Source organism: Lepidochelys kempii, chromosome 3, assembly GCF_965140285.1.
Source record: "Lepidochelys kempii isolate rLepKem1 chromosome 3, rLepKem1.hap1, whole genome shotgun sequence".
NCBI classification, from domain to species: Eukaryota; Metazoa; Chordata; order Testudines; family Cheloniidae; genus Lepidochelys; species Lepidochelys kempii.
The window spans coordinates 179,336,514-179,356,138 of record NC_136382.1 but is presented as its reverse complement, the minus strand read 5'-3'; the positions used below and the strand labels follow the sequence as shown (position 1 = coordinate 179,356,138).

Sequence of the window (19,625 nt, the reverse complement as noted above, 5' to 3'; positions counted from 1 at the left end):
CTGTAGTTACTCCTTCATAAATTGCTGTTGGACCTCTTGGGCTGCAGCCTGGGCCTGCTGCTGCTCAGCTGCCTATGGTTGTTGCTGCACTAGGGTTGCCAATTTTGGTGGGATGGATTCCTGGAGGTTTCATCACATGACATAATCTTTAATTAACGATTAATCTTTAATTCCTGGAGACTCCAGGCCAATCCTGGAGGGTTGGGAACCCTATGCTGCACTTAGATATTTTAGTATCTCCTCCATTTACCCTTTTTTAAAAGGGAGTTCGCCAACCAAAATCTTGCCAACTATGGATATAACTGGTTGTGACCCTGAGCTGACATCTCTCAACTGGCCCTTTTAAATTACTTCCACCAGCTCTGCCTAGAGTGGTTGCAAAGTCTCTCAAATACACCAAACTTGAAACAAAAACCTTCACAAATTATCCTTTTCTCCCCACATGCCTCTGCTGGGTGGGATTTCCCACTGCTCCCCCCACAATTTGAAGGCAGAATCAAAACAGTTCAGGTTCATTCTCCCTGGCCTGGGAGATGTTAGCAGGCAGTTCCTCTCTTATGAGGAAAGAGGCAGATTTTATGCTACCCTCCTTTTCACTACTTGTTCGTATTGGCTGCGAGAGAGGGGAGCCCTGCCCTGTCCTGCCCTACACTATAAAGCTTCTGGGTTCTTAAATAAACAGGCTGGGTTTTTCCTGACATCAAATGTTATCCTGGGCCCACTTCCTTTCTCCGAGTGTCTGTACCCATCATCCTCTGGGTCTCTGCCCCAGAACTCCTGGAACAGGGAAGCCTGGCTCCCAAGACTTCTCTTTCTGGCCAGTATACTCTTATAGTCCTCTTTTTCACAACGATAACAGAATGTCACAGACCAAGAGGGCACCAGGAACAGACAATTAATGATCAATTCTACATACCTATCAGACTAGGCCTGTCTCCTAAACATGGCAGAAATCCATTTGATGGCTGACTGTAACACTACAGCAGACCTAGTGTCAGGAGAAACAGATGGAGTTGACGCTCGCAATGTGTGGTGGGGTGGTGGCAATTTGTAGGATTGTGGCCTGGATGGATGGGAAAGTTTAGGTTGTTTTTTTTTAAGTAACAATTGAAAGTGAGTTATGTCCTTCAGTAAAAGAGCCATCCACAGTGCTGCAATCCCCTTTTCAGTCTGGAAGTGGGACACAGGCAGACTCAGGCAGGGAATCAAGGGGGCATTAGTATAACTGCTATTAGGCTAGGCTTTTGCCTTCAATTCTGAAGAATTGGGGCTGTTTATCAAAAATGTGTCTGTGTTTAAAACTGAAATTAAAACTTCTGATTATATGAGTCAAATACTAATTCTTTACAAAAATTATTCTTTTATATCCCAGATTCTGCACTCTGAAGATTATCTGCCTAATGGTCCATTAATCAGTCCATGGCATTGTCCTTAGCTCACTCAGTCACACAGCAGGTTATCCATTTTCTTAATAATCAAAGAAAGTTGGAAGAAAAACTTGTAACACAATTAGGTTGGGGAAGGGTGAGAATTCAAGAGTGGGAGTATAAATGCTAAAACTACAGCAATTCCTGAGCTAGCAGAATCCTCAGGCTTGTTTATTTGGCAGTGTTCATATTGCAAGGAGGTAAGAGTTATCAGATTTCAGATTCCAAGGAATATGACCAGACTACAGGGAATTACACTCTCTAGCTTTAATTCAGATGATCCCATGTTTAAAACTCCCTCTTACCAGAGCCAGTTTTTCATTAGGCTTCTACCAGAGCTCACTGGAAAGGCAGGTCTGTTTATCCTCCTCCTTTGGCAAAAGTTATAATAGACGCTGCCGCAGAACAGCTCTCCCACTTTGCTAGATTTTCTTTTTAGCTACAGAGATGGGACAAAGATCTCTCAGGAACGCTCTCATGCCTGCATTTCATTTCATGAAGCATACTTCAACCTCCTCTCCATTCTCCCCTCCTCCCCCAGTTTTCCTTCTCCCCTCAGTGATTTTTCTTTAACAAGAGAATAAAATAGTGGTTTAAACACATACCTGCTAATCATAGGAGTATTTTCATTAATACCATGACAGTGGTCACACTACTGAATGGCTGGAATATTTTGTCATTGGAGCGAAGCTCTTTGTCTTTAATTTCTTCTAAGGAATGACTCTTCTTAGGTTTTGTGCCTGACACTGTAATCTGCATTGCAGTCTAACTGTTGGGTAGAAACATGGTCCTTAGTGAGACTGTTGATGCCCTCCATGGACTGCTGCTGAGAAAAGTTCACAAATCTGATCAAGATTTTCTGGCTCTTCCATTCTTCTCCATCTACTCACAGATTTATGCCTTTGCCCATAGAAGAGCGAAAATACTGGCAGCTGTTACTGAAGTCAGTGGGAGTGCAAATGTTCAGCCCCAATCATGGTCAGTCCTGTAGCAACTCAAGGCCAGTTTTCAAAAAAGCAAGTTAGATGTTCTCTTATTCATAAGCTGGGCTATAACAGAATAGTAGTCAGAAAAATGGATCTCTCTTCCAAGGTCAACTGTATTTTATTGAAACCCAGAAGATCCATGAGCTAATGTAGTATATTGAAAGGGTTTTTAATTATACTGAAGGATAAAGGTTTGTACTACTGTGAAATATTGCCCCATATTCTGAACTTCTTTTGGAAAAGCCTAGCTGAGGGACTGGCTCCTAAAACAATGAAGGATTAAATGTTGGCATTTAGAGCACTGAGGAGCAGATATCAGGTTTCTCAACCTTTTCCCTCATCAGTTTTCATCATAAGCAGCTAGTTTACCATTTTACAATGTACTTCATTGGTTCTCCACTTGTAAGGTAACTCCCTTCTCTTCGTGTGCCAATATATGTTTATGCCTGTATCTGTAATTTTCACTCATGTATCTGAAGAAGTGGGTTTCTTACCCACGAAAGCTTATGCCCAAATAAATCTGTAAGTCTTTAAGGTGCCACCGGACTCATTGTTTTTGAGCATTCATGTTCAGGGTAGAAAGATCTAGGTTTAGAGATTCAGGCTGTCCTACAGGGGTTCAGACTATCCTGATAGAACTGTGTGAATGTGTGCCAATAACTCATTAATATAGGAGTTCTTTATCCATGCTGTGAATGTGTCCTGAATTTTCACAGCAAATTTGGCCATAGACCCTACTTCTGCGCTCATGGAATAGTTTGTGCTGCTACCCTATTAGGACCCAGTCCCCTTCCATTGACTTGTATTGGGCCCTTGGTAAGGAGGTATAAACTCTTTGAAATGGACTTCTTTCTTTCTCTCGCTCTCTTCCTCTCCTCCCTCCCCAACCCCCCGCCCCCATACCCTCAGGTATACACAGTATCCACCATTTTTTTCTGTCTTGTGCTGGTCTGTTCAGAAATAAATGGTGGAAACTGGTGGATGCCGTGTACACCTGAGGGTGCGGAAAGATGACGCTTCTTTCTCTAATCTGTGCAATATTTCTCTAGATCAGGGATTCTCAACCTTTTTCTTTCTTGTCCCCTCCCTCCCCCACATGCTCTAAAATTTCCATGACCTAGCTGTGCCCCACAACAACTGTTTTTTTGCATATAAAAGGCAGGACCACCTTTGGGCAATTGCCCGGGGCCCCGCGCTACAGAGGGCCCTGTGAAGCTAAGTTGCTCAGGCTTCGGCTTCAGCCCTGGGTGGTGAGGCTTGGAAACCCAGGCTTCAGCTCCATGCAGTGGAGCTTTGGCTTTCTGCCCTGGGCCACAGCAAGTCTAATGCTGGCCGTGCTTGGCGGACCCCCTGAAACTTGCTTGGGGCCCCACAGTGGACCCCGGCCCCCTGATTGAGAACCACTGCTCTAGATCATCCTCTTCTTTTCTTTCCAGGTGGTGTTCATATTATCACTTGCTGTGAGATTTCTGTTGGTAGCATCCTTAAAGCATGTCCTAAGTATGCCCATCATCATCATCATCTTACCATGTTTGGTGCTTCAGGTGATTTGGTCTACTTAGAATTTCTGTTTTTGCAAGAAACTCTTTCCAGTGAATTCCGAAGATTTGCAGGCATTTACTTTGGAATGAGCTGATCATCTTATCAGTTTCTGTTGTAGATATCCACAGTTGCTCCATAAAGGAGGACAGACATTATGCTGGTGGTAAAAATTCATATTTTTGTGTTAGTGCCAATCATGCCACTTTTCATAAACTTGAAAAGATTTGGAAAGTTGTTTGCTGATTTTGATATTCATTGTGTGACATCAAGCATGTTATCACCATTATTGCTTATCTCATTCCATAGCTAGGTAAAATGATTTACTTCTAGTGTTTCTCCATCTACTCTGATGGTTGCTTTGGGGACCTTGACAGCCATATATTGTGCCTTTCCAGTTTTCACCTTCCAGCATCCAGACAAGAAAACCACAGCAACAGAGCATTTTGAGGCACTCAGGATTACAAGACAGGCAGTGACACAACCCCTCACCAGTCTGGATTGCACCCCAGAACGTGACAATGAGGTTAACAGCCCCATATACAACCTTAGGTCTGTGGCTCCATATTGATTATTTGGGGCTGTCCACATGTGGATGCCCCCCCATCCTACATTTGGTGGTTGGGCTTGGTAGCTTTGGATGCCCCCACACTGACAGTGACTATTTAAAAAAACCATAACAGATAAATGTTGGAAAAGATGTTGCATATTCTGAATTTTGCTTAAAAACCATAATAAGGACTTAATATTGTTCCAGCCCTACTCAAGTGAGAGCATTATGAAATGGCCTTAATTACATATTTCTTGTGCAGTCTATGTGCATTCATGCATATGTCAGCATTTGGTGCAAACTGTACAGCTGAGAAATGAAGCCTTTGCTGTGATCCCTGTAGATGTTCATTTTCTGTGCAGAGATGGAGGAACATGGCTCACTAGAAATGCATTAAATGGCTGACTTCCACAGCTTTCTGTATCTTGCTGCAGCGAGCAGTTAGGCAAACAGTATTTTACTTTTAAATTATTTTACTTTATTTTTTAAAAATGTGGTTAATGTTTTGGGGCTGTGTAGAACCATGCTTAGGTTCTGAGCCTGATTTTGTCCTCAACCCTGATTAACTTCCTCTCTCCTTCCCTCCCACTCCCCCCCCCCCCAAAAAAAAGGCTACTTTTCACCTAAAATTTCTCCCTACTGGTTTTCCTAGCTTGAGAGGATTTCTTAAAAGGTGAAGTTACTTGGAGAAGTTGTCTTGTAGATATGAGAGTTTAAAAACTGATAAGCTTCTGTTGTTGGAAAAATCTTCATGCATTCTTTAGAATATAATTGGCCAGCTACTCATCTCAGTGGAGCTATGCCAATTCACACCACTTGAGAATGTGGCTCCATATCTCAAATGGCTTGTTCTAGAACCTCCAGGACAAAATCCTGAAGTTGTTACTCAACTTCTTCCAGTTACATGCAGCTCACTGAAGTCAGTAGGACTTTTGGCTGAGTGATGGATGACTAACCCAGGGACAACTGGGTGAAATTCTACAGCCTGTGTTATACAGGAGGTCAAACTAGATGATCTAATGGTCCCTTCTGGCCTTAAAATCCATGAATCTGTGAAAAACTGAGTAGTCTCCAGATTTGTTTTATGACGTTGTCCTCAATGACGACTAGAGCCTCTGTGCTCTAAGTTTGGAAGGTTGTATGATTAGTTTTAAGTATTTGCTATGAAACTTGGAACCTTTGCCTCATGCGCAGCACAAATTGACTATAGATGTCTCAGTGCTAAAAAAACCTGAAACTGATGGGCTAAAGTACCTAATGTACTATGATCATTTCCTGCGGATACAGAACAAAGTGAAGATTTTCTGATGAGCCGTGACTCGAATTACCTGGCTTTCAGATGTTTGTGTTTTGAGCCCTGGAATGCAGATTACTTATATGGGAACATATGTTTGTAATTTTATGGCCCATACACACCCTTCCTGCATGTAACGGGAAGAAAGGGATTTCAGTCCTATTTTGCAAACGTGTACATTAGTTAAGTGTTTGTGGTGCATAGTTTGATATCTGGTCTGTACCTAAATCATGTGGTTTCTGATAATGCTAGAAAGGTAAATGGAGTAGAGTGGAGTATCCATCTCATGGAGGGTAGTGAATAAAGACGGGGTCTTGTATATGAAGGATATAATGTGGACCATAAGTGGAGGTAGGTATTTGAGATGTGGTGGTATCCAGACTGCACCATCGGGCAGTAAGGATTCTTATCTCCAGTTAAGAATGCATTCACAGTTTACAGGTCACTATTAATTTTTTTTCTGGACGGGATAAGTGGACAGGACTGTTACTGGTCCGTTCAAAATTAAATGTTGCATTTGTCAGAGTAAGGAAATCAAGTTAAAGATGATGTTGGAAATGTAACTGAATCTTTTCAGATTTTTTAGGCTTGGTTTTTAAGGTCTCCAGTTTTTCAGGCGCATATGTTAGCGTGTAGTTATCTTACTGCCAGGTTGTGGCCCTACATGTTCATTTTTTTTAAATTAACTGTAGCAATTTTAATAATAATTTTTTAAAATTAATGTAGATCTTTTACAGCCTCAACTTTCTCCTAAGGTGTTTCTAAATCATTTGGGATCAGTCAGCTTATATGTATCTTGCAGAAGTAGAGGCCAGTCTGTGAGAGTGCCAAGTTGTAGAAACAAATCCAACATATGTTTTGTTGTTCTTGGATGAAGGGAGCTGAATATTACTCAGTATAAATATAAAGTCTAATTGCTATTCAGCTATTCTTTAAAAAAAATTAAAAATGGTAAAGTGAATTTATTGTTAAGAACCAGACTGACAATCACCGAGGCTGACTTCCTGTGTTTATCAACACAAGAGGAACAGCATGGGCAAGATAAGTGCAAGCTTCTTCCTGCCATCCTAGATGGACATCCCATAAGGATGAGAGGATAGTTCAGTCTCTACGCATATTCAGCCTTGGCCTGTCTGGGGAGGCTGCCAGTAAGAATACCATTTGTGATATTGGTTGCTGTGACATATACATCTGACATTTAGGAAATGGATGGAGACCACCAGATGTATAATAAATTTTTGGTCACGGTCAACTTTGGCCAGATTTATTCTAGTAACCTAGAGGTGGAAGTTTTTGTATCTCATTTCCAGCCCTCTGAGCCATCCAATCCTACATAGTTTAGTGTAAGAATGTCAGGCAAATAAAATAGGGTGAGCAGTGTGTTAATCAGAGAATAGATAATTTACATAAGTAATGAAATCATTTGAGATGGTTCTTCAAAAGATAACTAGTTAAATCCAAATCTATTGATAATCCTTGGGGAATAAGAGTAAGTTGAAACTGACTATATAGTTTATGACATTTTACATAGGAATAATAACTCTTCAAAGTAAAGTTAAAATAAAGTAAAATTTATTTAGTCATAATAAATTCAAGTATTAGGAAGTAAATCCGGATGTGGTTATGACAGAATTATTATAACTGTAATCTTATCCTATTAAACACAATAGTGTAATTCACAGTGAGTAATCAATGAGTTTCTTTTAAAATTAATTCTTTCTTCAAATGATCTGAATAAAATTGTTTATTTTTTGTTATCTGATAAATAAATGCATCAGAATCCAGTATATTTATGGGAGTAAATACAAAGGTTCTGCCCCTTGCAATTTGCCTTTGAAAGCTGTGTGAGAGAAATGCTGTCTGGTAGTTGATTCTCTTTTATAAACCACTTAATCTTTTTGCAGATAATGTCAAGAAAAGACAAACTCTTTTTATACAACGTCTTTTAAAGAATGCTTTGAAATTAAAGGGCTTAATCTGGTAATTATGTGAATGCTGGACTAGACACCACAGTGTTACATTGGATCATCAACTAAGGCTTTAGCTGATGAATATACAAAACTATTGGTTGCAAATCACGAGCAGGACTCCATATTTAAGGCCTCCACTGTGTATTCTGGGTACTGTTACCAGGTCTGTGACATTTACTTATTAACCATCATGTTGATTTTAGTTATGGAGTCAGACATTTGTAGAGACACCATTTTCCTTTGTATCTGTGGTGCAGTCGGGTCTTGCTTTGGTGTAAGAAATACAGTATACATGTGTGTGAATGTTTAAATGCACAGTAGAGTATACATTTTATAAATGAAATTAGTTTATCATTTAAATAAAACTTGATTTCATTCTCCAACTCTCATGTGTAAATGTTTTTTCTTGTAATTTTAATATGGGGCAAATGAAAATGTCTGGTTTTGTTAATTCTTCTTAATTGATACATTTCATCATCAGCTAAGATACTAGCGAATACATGCACCATTAGTTTTCATTACTGAAGACTGGGAAGGACTTCTCGTTTAAAACGTGTCCCCAAAATTCCTGCAGAAGGCTGAACTGAAAATCCTTTATGTATACTGCACATACAGTTACGATTCCAGTTTGGCCATTGTGGATCAATAAGTTGCTAATGGTAACAGCTAAAAGGCATGAGATTGAATACTTGCGGTGAAATCCTTACCCCACTGAAGGAAATGACAATACAGTAACTCCTCACTTAACGTTGTAGTGATGTTCCTGAAAAACACGACTTTAAGCGAAACGATGTGAAGTGAATCCAATTTCCCCATAAGAATTAATGTAAATGGGGGTGGGGGGATTAGGTTCCAGGGAAATTGCCTGCAGCAATCAGCTGGTTTGCAGCATTCAGGCGGCTGGGGGGAGGAGCAAGGATGTGGCGCGCAGTCTCCCTACTCCCTCCCCTGCCTCCTGACCACCACAAGACTGCTGATTGCGTGGAAAGGAGGTGGGGGGGAGCAGGGGGAAGGCGCTGATCCACAGGGTATGCCAGCGAGTAGGAGGCACTGGTGGGGGGCGCGTAGGGGGGATGCCAGCCATGGACAAAGCAGGCTGCCAAATGGCATTATAGCAGGGCATTGCACAGCTTTAAACGAGCATGTTCTGTAATGGAGCAGGGACGTAACATCGAAACAACGTTAAGCGAGAGGACGGTAAGTGGGGAGTTACTGTACTCCACTGGTTTTAGTGGGGCTAGGATTTCATCCTTGGTTCTCCTACTTTGTCTCTAAAGCTTTTGTGTGCAAGGCCTCGACATGGGAATATGGAACGCACAAGGAGGGGTAAAAAAGCCTTCCATTTCCTAAACCTTTGTGTGGGCCAGGTACAGTCTGCCTCTAAGTTATTTACTTTCCAATGTACACACGGCAAATAGCATAAGTGTGAAAAGAAATTCTGAAATTCCATAGCAAAGAAACATAGATCTAGGATCTTTAAGTCTTGTTTTCAAAGTACGTACTTCTATCATGTTTTGTTAGTGTGGAAGCACTATACCTTAGAATTCTGTGTATTTGGCTACTCACAGTGTATGACAGCTAAACTTGATTTTCTATTCAATACATAAAGTCTGTTGCATTGTTAAATTGGTATTTCAGCTTAAAGACAGGATATTTTAAGTCAAGTAAGTTGCATTTTTGAGCTAAATCTTCCCTCTGTCAAAAATACTTTTTAGTATGTGCCATATATTACATAGTGTATTTCTTGCAAGTGTTTTACCAGGCACTTTACACATGACTGGAAAATGCAACAGTAAGCTAATGATAAACAAAACGAGTGTCTCCTGCTTTGTGCTGACTATATAGTTCAGTAGAGCAACTCTGCACTCACAAAGATCTTGCTGAAATCATCAAGCAGCGGATAACTGAGCAAATACAATTATTGAGCAGAACTTCAGTGAAAGTAACATGCTGTCACTGAAAGACATATTTAAGTCTTTTCAACATGCATCTGTGATGTGTTTGGAGAATATTATTGACAATAGATCATGCTTTAAGTAATTAATGGTGATCACAGATACTTTTATTTGGGTATAAGCTTTCGTGGGTAAAAAAAAAAGCACTTCTCCGTGCATCTGAAGAAGTGGGTTTTTTACCCACGAAAGCTTATGCCCAATAAATCTGTTAGTCTTTAAGGTGCCACCAGACTTCTCGTTGTTTTTGTGGATACAGCTAACATGGTTACCCCTCTGATCCATAACAGATACTTTTGCAACTGTAAAAGTATTATCAAACTTTTTTTCCCCATGTTATATTTATTTGGCTTACAGATACTTTGTGTCCAGTTTTTGAATAGGGACACGCATAATTTAGGAACACGACTTAAGATTTTAGCTCAGGAGAGCTACAGGGATTCCTTTTCTAGAATAGGAAACCTGAAAACTTCACCTGACTCTCATATTGACCTTCCTTTTGCTCCCCCAAAGCCCCTAGTGCAGTGTTTTTCAAACTGTGGGTCACGACCCACTACTGGGTCACGGCTTGTAAGGCACTGGGTCGCCTTGCTCTGGTCAGCACTGCCGACTGGGACGTTAAAAGTCCTCTCAGTGGTGCTGCCCAGCTAAGGTAGGCTAGTGCCTACCTGTTCGGAAACCGCGCTGTGCCCTGGAAGTGGCCAGCAGTGGGTCTAGCTTCTAGGCAGGGGGGCCACGTGGCTCCGCGCGCTGCCCCGAGCACTGGCTCCAATGGGAACTGCGGGGGGGGGGGCAGTGCCTCAGGCGAGAGTCGCGTAGAGACAGATACCTGAGCTGGATGCCGTGGGGCAGGCACCGCTGGTCAGTAGAGCCTTGCGCGGTTGTATCTGCAGCCAATCTGCTATCCGCAAGAATGGTCTGCAGATAGCCACGGATTTTCTTGGCTCTAGGGAAGGGCCAAATCTCAAATAAGCAATTGAATCAACTGGGAAAAAAATATGAGAGTTCTAAAAGTGAGGCTTAATTTTACTAAGAAATCCTGTCAACCACCCCGGTTGTGGCCGAGGCTCCAACTCTCAGCTCCAGGCGGCGACTCCCCTGCCAGCCTGGGATTTAGGAGCACCCCCACCAGTCCTGGGGGGGCTGAAGAATCCTTAGGAGCAGAGGTGAGGCTGGGGGCTGCAGGGAGGCAGAAGTGAGAAGGATGAGACCTGGTGGGGGGCGGGGCTGTATTGATGGTGGGTTCTGAGCAAACGGGGTGAGTGCTGGGAGGGTCAACTGATGACAGTGGGGGTTGATGGGGTAGGGGGGCTGAACTGATGGGGTGGTGATGATGGGGACTGAACTAAGGGGGGGTTGGGTGGGGACAGAACTGATGCAGGGGACTGGGAGACAGGATTAATTGCTGGGCCAGAAATGGGCACAGGAGGGGGTGAGAGCTCCTACAGCAGGGGCCAAAATCACCTTATCCAGTTAGGTTGCCAGGTGTTTGGTTTTCGACCAGAATGCCCACTTGAAAAGGGACCCGGGGAAGGAGTTGAAATATTGGCAGGGAGGGGACAGAGTTGGGGTGGGGACTTTGCGGAAGGGGTTGGAATGGGAATGGGGGTGGGGAAGGGGTGGAAAGAGGTGCGGCAGGGGGTGGGGCCTCATGGAAGGAGTGGAGTGGGAGTGGGCCTGGGGTCAGAGGGGGGTCGAGCACCCACGGGAAAAAGGGGAAGTCGGCGCCTATGGCTCCCGGAAGCGGCCGGCATGTCCCTGAGGCCCCTAGGCACAAGGGTGGCCAGGTGGCTCCGCGTGCTGCCCCCACCCACGGGCTCCGCTTCCGCAGCTCCCATTGGCCAGGAATGCTGCCAGTGGGAGCTGCAGGGGCAGCACCTATGGGTGGGAGTGTCGCGTGGAGCCGCCTGGCTGCCCCTGCTCCTAGGGGCCTCAGCCCCGGAGCACCCACAGAGTCGGTGCCTATGCTGGGAGCCACCTGAGGTAAGCACTGCCTGGAGCCTGCACCCCTTGCCCCATCCCGCACTCCAACCCCCTGCCCGAACCCTGAGCACCCTGAGCAACCTCTTTCACCCCAAACCCTCATCCCCGGCCCCACTCAGAGCCCTCGCCCCGAGCCAGAGCCCTCACACCCCGCGCATCCCAACACCCTGGCCCAGCCTGGAGCCCCCTCCCGAACCCTGAACTCCTCATTTCTGGCCCCACCCTGGAGCCTGCACCCCCAGCTGCAGCCCTCACCCCCCTCCACTCCAACCCCCTGCCCCAGCTCGGAGCCCCCCCACATCCCAAACTCCTCATCCCTGGCCCCACCCCAGAGCCCGCACCCCCAGCCAGAGCCCTCACCTCTCCCGCACCCCAACCTCCTGCCCCAGCCTGATGAAAATGAGCGAGTGAGTGAGCGATGAAAGGAGGGCGATGGAATGAGTGGTGGCGGGGCCTCAAAGAAGGGGCGGGGTAGGGTGGGCCTTGGGGAAGGGGCAAGGCAAGGGTGTTTGGTTTTTGGCAATCAGAAAGTTGGCAAATCTATATCCAGTAGTTGTGTGAGAGTGGGCAATACTAATTGTCTCATGCACACACCCTGGGGATGGACGGGGGAGTTAAAAAATCAAGAAACTGATCAAAAAAACATAATGTACTCTTTTTTTAAAAAAGGTCATCATTTTGGGGCCAATTTCATGATTTTTTGGAGTCTGACTCATAATTTTTGATCTCTTGAAGTTGGCAATACTGTTTAGGTAGGTTCTGTATTTTTTTCTGAAGGATTTTTGTGGATTTGTTTAGAGTGGATATCCTGAAAAATATACAGAAATTCTCCAGAAAGAACTGTGGAAACTTCTAGCTGCGGCTTTGATCTCTACAATGTCTGTTTCCCTGGGTGTCTGGCTGCACCTCTGACCTTCCTGTCTTGATACATATGATTAGGCTGACAATATGGCCGCCTTCTGCTTCATTATTTCATATTTTAAAACTTCAGTGCAAGGCATTTAAAAGAAATAATTACAATTTATTCATGGCTTATGTCAGAGCAAATGAGGGAAATGATTTCATATTGCACTGAAATTTTCCTTTAAAATTGTCTTCACCATAGTACCAGAGTGCTCTCCTGCAAGCAGTTCTTCTTTTCTCTGCAGTCTCTCTCCTCTACCAGCTGGTCTGCCTTTCCTAGGTATTCAAGCAGGTACTCAGTCTACATTCCAGACATAAGCACTTCTTTTAGAAATGCCTATTTTCTATAACAATCTTCTTGGAGCAGCAGGAAAATGCAGATTGTCCAGTTAATCAGGTTTGAACTAATGGACCAAGTGCATCTTTACCAGGGATGGATTGGGCCCACAGAATTAGAAAGGAGAATAAGGGAATAGGAGAGTCACAGCTGTTTGGAAAACACATCTGTAGATATAGATGATATAGAAATAGATGAATTCAGTGGCCTATGGAACCTATGGGAAATTATTCCGTAACCGGGTTTTGTCCTTAAGGTTCACTAATTTTATTTTTCCATTCTGAATTGCTTCCTTTCAAAAAGTACATTTGAAACTTCAGGGGAAAGAAAAGGAGTACTTGTGGAAAGAGTCATTTTAGTGGATCAGATGGAATGCTGTAAGTTGCCCTACACATTTCATATCAGACATCTGTGATTTTGCAGTTAAGACTGGTCTAATTTGATGCTGTGTAAAAGATATGGAGCCTGATTCTGGTCACAGTTATGCTTGTTTTACACACGTGTAATTCCATTGACTTCAGTGGAGTTATTCCTGATTTATGCCAGTGTACAGGCCTGATCAAAAGCATGTGGAAGTCAGTGGGAGTCTTTCTGTAAACTTAAAGCCTGATCCAGAGCCTACCTAAGTGAGATCAGAATCCGTCCCCTAATGCTACTGCAGAAATGTTCCTACCATGTAGTGTGAGGCCTAATCAGGCTTTTTTCACTCTTTTTCTGCGTCTGTTTATTGACGTGGGCAGAAACAGCTTTAAGTTTCTCAGGCTGAAAACGATCTATTTTCAGAGTTTTCTACTAGAAAACTGTCATCCGCAAAAGGTAAAATGCCATAAATGAGGGAGCATAATTTTTTTAAAGGCCTTCCCAGAACAGCTTGTTTCATATTCTTTCATCTGTTGGCATCTTAAAATAACAGAACTGATTCCTTCCCACCTTTTGTAAAGGTCCCATAGCTCACAAAAGTTCCAGTAACGGTATCTTATATAACCACTAGCTATCTCTGTGTAAAATAAGGGGATTGTTGCAATCCCCTTTGGTGGAAATCTCCAGGGGTTGGTGTGGGGAAATTAACCACACTTTTTATTCTAGGATATTTGGCTGGAAAGCAAGCACATCTCATTCAGAGAACAGTAAAGTTCAATTTGTGTTTCTATGAGATGGATTTTTTTTGTCAGCTGCAACGTGTAAAATGCTGATGGAATGAACCTGGACTCAGTAAAACCATTCATATATCCTTTAAAATATATATAGCAATAGGTTTTGTAACATGAACTCAAGGCAGGGTAATAAGAGTGCTTTGCTGTGGTTGCTGTGCCATTGTATTCCATTTTCATTTGTCAGTAGGTGGCACCAGATAGCTAGGCCAAATCCAGAGACCCTGTCTGGAGTTGCTTCTGATTCCCTATTAGATTGCTCAAGGAGTTTTTGTTTGCTGTACTGGCCATTGGCTGTAGGTGTTAAGTACTTCATTAATGACCACTATGCTGTTTGGGACCCTTTATTGTGTGATAATGATTTAGCAATAATGACAGTCAAACTCTACTTTGTCATATTTCTCTGTAGAGCTAAATCATCATATAAACATCCAGATGCCTAATGTTGCTTTTGTTATGGCATGATAAGCTTTAAAAAATGTAAGATATGTAACTACTGTATGTCATAGTCAGGTCTTGGGTGTTAAAATATTGGGCCTGATCCTGCTGTCCTTACTAAAGCCTACTGAAGTTAATATGCAATGCCTGAGAAAGGACTGCAGGCCTCAGTCCAAAATCAGTTTGCTATGTAATTCTGTATTGTTGTAATGACCTGTCTTGTATTATAGAATTTGTGGAGGGGAGGGGAATCATATATATCAATTAAATTTGATTTTTTAAAAATGTGTTGACATTTTCTATTCCTGTGTAGTACATATTGGATTTCCCCATGCCCTGACCCTCTTTTTCATATTTTTAGGAGTATAATTTCTATCAGTGTCGTTCCTTTATGAAAGGAAATGGTGCACTGGATTTTATATTTACTTTTCATCTTTTACATAGTTATTTAAAGATTTACAGCAAATATTTTTTTGGGCCCAGTTCCTTAGAAATATTCAGTCCACATATGCACAGTTTGTTTGTAATTGATATACTTTTCTCTAGCAAAGTACAGTACTTTTCTGATCAAAAGCAGATGTTACACCCGCATCTCTGCGGAGGTGCAAGGCAGCACATCCACAGAGGGGCATAAATGAGAAGTAAGAACCTGTTTATATCCCTGCAGAGTCTCCCTGGGCCTTAGGTTTGGGTGTGCAGGGGTAAACCATTCTTGCACGCTCAGGACTCTAGCCCATGCAGGTGGGCAGGGGAGCGAATAGAGCCTGGGCTCGATCCACCCAACACTCTGGCCACTGGCAAAAGGTGGGTAATAAATATGCTGTTGGTATAGGACCAGTAGAAAATGGGGATCCCCCCACCCTTGTGCCTCTGGAGGGCTGATTCCTTCCTTACACTGTTCCTGTGATGGCATCAGTGAGCTTTTGTGTTAAAAGTATACTGCAATCCTTAGTCGTGCTTGTAAAATGCTTTAAGATCCGTGGATGGAAGACAGCATAGATGTGCTAGATACCATCCTGCTGATTGCAGGAAAACAGCCTACTGTATTATTTATAGTACCTAATGCTGGTATGCTACCATTTTGTTGCTGAAATAAGTACAAGGAAATGGTGGTTAGTATTGTATGTCACTGGACAAGATTCCAGGTAAATTCTCTGTGATAGTTATTTGATCAGACTTTACATATGCAGAAAGAAACGTTTCTTCATCTTCATATTAAATGTTCCTGCTTGTCAAAACACTCATCTAATGAGTTTACATGAGTTTGGTTTTTAATTTTTGACATGTAGTCTGCACCTTTTTGGAAATGTGTCTAGGTCTTTTTTTGCACATTAGGTTTTTTGTACCTAACACATCTGGAGTTCATGTTTTACAGTCATGTTTCACAGGTGTAAAATGCAAACAAATTCCCTTTGAAAATAAAAACTATGAAAATGTCTTATTGTGCCATTTAGCATGTTCCATTCCCTTGGTTGAGAGTCATGATGACCTTATTTATTTTTTACTGGGAGTAAATATTATTCAGTGGATTTCAGTAAGGATGGTAGGCTGTTAAGACTTCTGAATTATATTGGAGCTGTTTCTTCAGTTTACCAAGTGGAACCCAAAGAGTTTGAAGCTGAAAGTCCTGAGTTTGAATCTTATTGCGACTTTTTAATGTATGTGTATAGTTTTAAGCGATCACATTATTTTTTCCTTTCTACAGAGCTGTTTAAGGAGAAGCTGATGCCAAGGATAGGTTAAGAAGGTTCAAGATGACAACAACAGTAGCGACAGACTATGACAATATTGAAATCCAACAGCAATACAGTGATGTGAATAACCGCTGGGATGTTGATGACTGGGACAATGAAAATAGTTCTGCACGACTGTTTGAGCGATCCCGTATTAAGGCTCTAGCTGGTAAGCATTCAAGTGATGAGAACTCAGTGCAAGTAGGTAACAAAAAAAGATTTCCATTCAGTAGAAATCTGATGTGATACAAGTGAATTATTGCTTGATGTGACACTCCAATGTGTTTAAAATATTCCTCCTTGAGTTTTGCATGTATTTGCCCCTGTTAAAAACATTACATTGTCTGCCTGAAAGTACCGGTGCCCAAGACTCAAAGCACTAATATAACTGAGTAGAAGACCTTATTTATTTCATATGTAGTGTCTTGGGAGGAGACTACTACCAGTGTAGGGCCTTTGTGACGTGCCCTTAGCAGTGGCTCCCACTTGGACTACAGTCCTTCCTTACCATGTATGAACCAGGTTCAGTGCTTAATTTTGTAATGAAAGAGGTGCCGGGGCTCAAGCAATTTTTTTACATTCATAACTGATGCAGCAAACCCGGATGTGGCGGTTCTATGAACTGCCAAGCTTGGAGGTGCTGGGGCTCAGCCCTGGGACAAATTAAGCACTGACCAGGCCCATTTCAGAACAGTTTCCTCTCCAAATCAGCCCATAAAGGTTGCCATGGAAGCAATACCCCTCTCCAGCCTCCTGCTAGCCTGAGAAGTAGGAGATTGAGATTCAGACTGAATAACTGACATACTGAGGGCCAAATTCTCTGCTCATTTTACACCCATTTAAGCTGCTTGATTTCAGTGGTGTTGCATGGAAGTAGTTGTAGACAGGTTTTGGCCCTTTATTTACCAGCTTAGACTTCAAAGTGGTAGATGATAGAATCATAGAAGATTAGGATTGGAAGAGACCTCAGGAGGTCATCTAGTCCAACCCCCTGCTCAAAGCAGGACCAACCTCAACTAAATCATCCCAGCCAGGGCGTTATCACCCCGGGCCTTAAAAACCTCTAAGGATGGAGATTCCACCACCTTCCTAGGTAACCCATTCCAGTGCTTCACCACCCTCCTAGTGAAATAGTTATTCCTAATATCCAGCCTAGACCTCCCACACTGCAACTTGAGACCATTGCTCCTTGTTTTATCATCTGCCACCATTGAGAACAGCCTAGCTCCATCCTGTTTGGAACCCCCCTTCAGGTAATTGAAGGCTGCTATCAAATTCCCCCTCATTCTTCTCTTCTGCAGGCTAAATAAGCCCAGTTCCCTCAACCTTACCTCGTAAATCATGTGCCCCAGCCCCCTAATCATTTTTGTTGCCCTCCGCTGGACTCTCTCCAATTTTTCCACATCCTTTCTGTAGTGGGGGGCCCAAAACTGGACACAATACTCCAGATGTGGCCTCACCACCTCATCATGTGGCCGAATAGAGGGGAATAATCACTTCCCTCGATCTGCTGGCAATGCTCCTACTAATGCAGCCCAATATGTCGTTAGCCTTCTTGGCAACAAGGGCACACTGTTTACTCATATCCAGTTTCTCGTTCACTGTAATCCCAAGATCTTTTCTGCAGAACTGCCGCTTAGCCAGTCGGTCCCCAGCCTGTAGCAGTGCATAGGATTCTTCTGTCCTAAGCATAGGTGCTGACTCTGTGGGTGCTCTGGGGCTGGAGCGCCCACGGGGAAAAATTAGTGCGTGCTCTGCACCCACCGGCAGCCATGCTCCCCGCCCCACCTCACTTCCTTCTCTGCCTCCACCTCCTCCCTTGAGCACGATGCATCCCAGCTCCTCCGCCTACCTCCAAGCGCTTGCCACTGCCAAACAGCTGTAGCAAGCTCCAGGAGGGAGGGGGGAAGAGTGGGAACGTGGCACGCTCAGGGGAGGACGCGGGGTCAGGGCGGGGATTTAGGGAAAGAGTCAAATGGGGCGGGGGGGCGGAGTTGGGGCGGGGACTTTGGGGAAGGGGTTAGAATGAGGGGGTGGAGTTGGGGTGGGTCACCCACTGACACCATTAGAAGTCGGTGCCTATGGTCCTAAGTGCAGGACTTGCACTTGTTCTTGTTGAGCCTCATCAGATTTCTTTTGGCCAATCCTCCAATTTGCCTAAATTGCCCTTTAGCCCTACCTTCTAGTGTATCTACCTCTCCCTTCAGCTTAGTGTCATCTGCGAACTTGCTGAGAGTCCCATTATCCATCCCATCATCCAGATTATTAATAAAGATGTTGAACATAACCGGCCCCAGGACCGACCCCTGGGGCACTCCACTTGATACCGGCTGCCATCTAGATATCGAGCCATTGATCACTATCCCTTGAGCCCAACGATCTAGTCAGCTTTCTATTCACCTTGATACCAAACCTGGCTTTATATTATGTACTTTTGGTCACTGATGATAAAAGAAAATAATATTTTGATGATTTCCCCATTTCCTCAATCTTGATGGCCTAATTGGGATAAATTTAGTATTCTACTAAATTTGAAGAGCTCATATACTGTACTGTCCTTGGAATAAGCTAGAGAAGTTGGTCTGCTATAAATCTGAATCTATATGGCAGGCTGTGAGTAGCTTCTCTTCTGGTCCATTCTGGCCTATTTTCTACCTTATCATGTCCACACAAAGAGTGTAAAGGAAGAGGCTCCTTAATGCACCTTAACAATATCAACTGCCTCATTCATTGCCCACTGTAGTCAATGGACGTGCCCAAATACCTTGCTCTGGTTTAACTTTCCTTTTCCAGAGCCTGAAAGTGAAAATTCTCAGGCAGTCTGAGTCAGTTCCTCTAAATGATTTGAATTCTTTGAAAAGGAGGGACTTAACCAGTGTGATTATTTGGCTAGATTATTCTGTCTGCTGAATGTTATAAGTATACTTTAAAATGTAACATTTCTAATCATTGTCTTGGAAATACATATAGATGCTTAATATTTTTAAACAGTTTTTCACACATAGCATTGTTGAAACAGAAGGTTTGTACCCGTTCTTCACAGAATACTTTAATGGGTGTATAAACTTGTCCTGCAACTCAAAATAAGTTCCTATCTCCATGTACAGAAGACACACATTATATTTTTGGGAAATATGGACTTATTGCTTAAAAAACAAGACAACAGAAGGCCAAATTCTTTTGTCAGTTACACCAGTATTAAACAAGAGTAACTCCAGTGAAATAGTGGAGTTATTCCAGATTTACATGGGAGTAACTGATAACAGTGTTAATCAGTTTGTTTATCCAAATGCACACAGTCAGAATCCAGAGTGCAGTAGTACCTGTCTTATTCTCACATTAACTTTCTTATTGTCTTTCTG

The 19,625-nt window shown here is 43.0% G+C and overlaps 1 protein-coding gene across 4 annotated transcripts in view; it reads left to right on the top strand.

Annotated features, from left to right (window-relative positions):
• Nucleotides 1-19,625, top strand: part of SPTBN1 (spectrin beta, non-erythrocytic 1) — a 214,669-nt gene that overhangs the window by 47,392 nt on the left and 147,652 nt on the right. For all 4 annotated transcript variants that reach the window (XM_073339156.2, XM_073339157.2, XM_073339158.2 and 1 more), the window contains exon 2: nucleotides 16,236-16,432. In XM_073339156.2, the coding sequence (XP_073195257.1) occupies nucleotides 16,285-16,432 (148 nt within the window). In that variant the 5' untranslated portion in view covers nucleotides 16,236-16,284. The remainder of the gene's footprint in view (nucleotides 1-16,235; nucleotides 16,433-19,625) is intronic.